General features: G+C 54.9%; 1 protein-coding gene across 1 annotated transcript in view; it reads left to right on the top strand.

The window, feature by feature from the left end:
- Positions 1-389: 389 nt before the first annotated feature.
- LOC104508352 (probable acyl-CoA dehydrogenase 6) overlaps positions 390-3,358 on the top strand; it is a gene marked incomplete at both ends in the record, with an annotated part of 7,719 nt that continues 4,750 nt past the window's right edge. The window contains 5 exons of the mRNA XM_010149941.1: positions 390-532; positions 632-781; positions 1,293-1,387; positions 1,654-1,753; positions 3,111-3,251. Coding sequence (XP_010148243.1) covers positions 390-532; positions 632-781; positions 1,293-1,387; positions 1,654-1,753; positions 3,111-3,251 — 629 coding nt within the window. The remainder of the gene's footprint in view (positions 533-631; positions 782-1,292; positions 1,388-1,653; positions 1,754-3,110; positions 3,252-3,358) is intronic.

Genomic DNA, 3,358 nt, shown 5'->3' with positions numbered 1-3,358 from the left:
TGGAAGAAGTGAAAGGGTCAGCTGTGGAGTGAAGGATGGTGCATCATCGCGGGACTCCTCAATCCGTAGCACCCTGCGTTGTTCTTGGCCAGGGTAGCTCCTAAGGCAATGGACAGGTTGGATTATAGCGTGATGCATTCTGCTCTCAAAGCTCTGCCATGGCCAGCTGTTAGCCTGCAGCAACTGCTCACAGTTAAACTGAGTATTTCCCTTCTAGTACTTCACTCTGGCTGCACTGCTTATCCAGGGTCAGGGAGAGAGATCAGCAGCTAATCCATACTCCGTCTTGATAGCAAGAGTTGACTTAAAAGAGCTGCTGCTTAAACCCCAAATCAGCATTGATCGATACAGATATTCCCATAAAGCCAAGACAATCTCCTTTCTTGCAGCTAATGGCACAGAGACGGTGGCCAGGAAGCAGCCAGACGGTACTTACCGTCTCTACGGATTCAAGTGGTTTACGTCAGCTGCCGATTCTGATGTGACACTAACCCTGGCCAGGGTAGCGGATGCTGAAGGACAAGTAACTCAGGTCTGTTTGACGGTGGAACACGGTGGAGGGGCAGGAGCATTCTTTTTCTTCCTTGTTTCACTGTAATTAACTCTTTGCACACCTTTTTAATGGCCCCAGGGTTCCAGCGGCCTGTCCCTGTTCTTCCTGAAGGTTCGAGATGAGGAGGGGAAGCTGAACGGCATCCAGGTGCAAAGGCTGAAGGACAAGCTGGGCACACGGCAGATGGCAACAGCAGAGCTATGGCTGGATGGAGCCGAAGCAGAGCTGGTACGTAAGGTTCCATCTTCCGCTTGGGACTGGGCTGGCTGGGCAGGCCACTCCTGGGGGGTCTGGCAGCGATGCAGCTGAAGAAGTTCCTCTCTTCCACCTCTGTGGCTGTTCATAGAACCCTTCACCAATGGGGCTGTGCATGGGGCACAGCTGAGGAGAGCTCTGGGAAGGATGGGAGGGAAGAAAAAACAAAAAAAGTCATTTTAGGCTGGTCATTTCCCTAGTCCAGTTGCATTGACCAGCTGAGGGACAGCTGTGTGCAGCACGCCGTAGGGACCAGAACTGATCATGCTGACACGGCTTCCAAAGCCACCGCTCTGGTCACGCCACAGACTTGGCTGAAATGAGGTGGCTGTATTTTAAAGCAAGCAGACCTTTGGGATGCCTGAGGATGGAGACGGAGGGAACAGCCTCTGTCTGCCTGCTGACACAAGTTGCCATAGACATACGTCAGCTCCCGAGGTTGTGCAAAAAGCTTACGTCAGCCCTCATCCCTTCGTGCTTCCAGATCTCTGCAGAGGGACGTGGAGTGGCCTCGATCTCCAACATGCTGAACATAACTCGGATCCACAACGTCATCAGCGCAGTAGCTTCCATGAGAAGGTGAAGGCAGCATGGATTCCCCCCGAGCTGAAGGAGCAGGCCAAGGGGACTGTGCAATGCTCAGCACTGCAGCCGACTGATGTCTAACGCCTTTGTAGGCTCGGGCCTGTAAGGCAGCAGTGCTGGAGAACGCTGGCATGTGGGTGGGTGACCTGGGCTGGCATGCTGCTGCTGAGCAGGGTTCTTCCCGTGGGGGTGGCTCAAGGGAAAGCTCACAAGTGGAAAGTTGCTGGTCTAATGCCTTTCCCTGGCTGCATTCTCTCTAGGATGATCACTCTGAGCAGGGAGTATGCCCGCAGGCGGGTTGCCTTTGGGAAGCTCCTCAAGGACCATCCCCTACACATGCAGACGATAGCCCGGATGGAGGTAAGGCTTGTGGGAGCTGAGCTGAACCTGTTGGCGAGGGAAGAGGGCAGAGCATGAGCACAGCCGGCCTGCCTCTGTGCGCACCAGTAGGATGTAGCAGGCTGTTCCTGCTGGGTGATTTCAGGTTATCCTAAACAAGGATTACCTGGGAGCTGTTCTGAGAGCAGTGCCAAAGCTGATGCATGCACCTCCTGTGACATGCCGTGACCTCTAGGTTGGTCATCGGAGTCCAAGTGTGACACCGCAGTCTCCTAAAATGCCATTAACAGACTCTTGTCCAAGCCTGGTACAGACTCATCCAGCTTTCCTGGTAGCTCATGCACCAGGAGATGGGCTATTCCCAGCAGGCTCAAAGAATTCCTGAGCAGTCACCATGCACCTCAGGTTCTGAGAAGTTGGTCTTTGCCGTGTACCGGTGCGGTGCTCATCACCACAAGCACCGAGCTCGAGTGTGGCAGTAGCAGACGGGGAGAGAGCAGCATGAATTGGTGCTCTGGCTCAGGGAGGAGTTTCACGTGTGGGCTGTCGCTCACTGCAGAACGTCTGGCAGCTTTGCCACAACGCTGAGCTGTAGCAGCTCACCAAAGCCACACGTGGCTTCCTGCCTCTGCTCAAACCTCAAAACGAAGACACAGTTCTCCTCTCACCCACCCAGGCACTACTTCTTTTAAGTGGTGTAACACCAGCGCTTGCCCTTGGGCTACAGGGGGTTCATGCAAATTTTAAAACCAGTATTTAAAAACCCTCTTGCAAGGTGGGGGAGACGGAAAGTGGTCAACACTTGCCAAACATGACTTAGAGCTCTCTCAGCCTGTGGCCAGAATTCCACCCCTGAAAAAGGCCAGATCCTCTGTAGTCCCACAGCACATCCTCGTGCACAGGGGCTGCAGAGCTTCGTGTCCCTGTGCTTCACACACCACAGCTTGTTGGGAAGTTGCTCAGCAAGAATCTGTCAAAGGCGTTGCAGATCCCGGCACTCAGAGGCTGACCATCAGATGTGCGCACCCGTGTCCCTTACCCTTGGAAAGGAGGTGGATTTGTGAGCTGGATACCTGACAGGAGCTGTGATAAGGCTCCGAGCAGGCCTGCTGGGATTGCATCGCCCCTTTCCTCATGCTAGATTGCAGCGTCCAAGAGCAGCAGTTTCAGATTACCTTTAATACTGCATGCTTTGTGCCTTGGCTGGCCAGGGGTCTTTGTCGCTGAAGCTGTGGGGCTGTATGGGCAGGGGTGGCACTTTGCCAAGGCCCGTGTCCCGCGCATCCCTTCCAGACAGCCTCATAGCAGCTCCGCAGGCCAGGCTGGAATCAGCCCCCGTCGGAGCCATGCCAGCGAAGCTCCGCTTCTCCGCTTGCAGGTGCAGACACGAGGGGCGTTTCTGCTGCTAATGGAGACCGTTCGCCTGCTTGGGCTTGTGGAAGCCAACATGGCGAGTGAGCAGGACCAGCTTCTCTTGAGACTGCTGACACCAGTCGCCAAACTGTACACCGGGAAGCAGGTATGGAACAACCAGTTGGATTGGGATGGAGTGGGGCTGGCTGGCACATTCACAACCAGAGAGCTGGCAAGAGGAGTGACTCACATGGCCAACGTGCCGGGCAGCGA

This window comes from Eurypyga helias, unplaced genomic scaffold (genome assembly GCF_000690775.1).
Source record: "Eurypyga helias isolate BGI_N326 unplaced genomic scaffold, ASM69077v1 scaffold37044, whole genome shotgun sequence".
In the NCBI taxonomy this organism is placed as follows: Eukaryota; Metazoa; Chordata; class Aves; order Eurypygiformes; family Eurypygidae; genus Eurypyga; species Eurypyga helias.
This window is presented reverse-complemented; position numbering and strand designations above follow the sequence as displayed.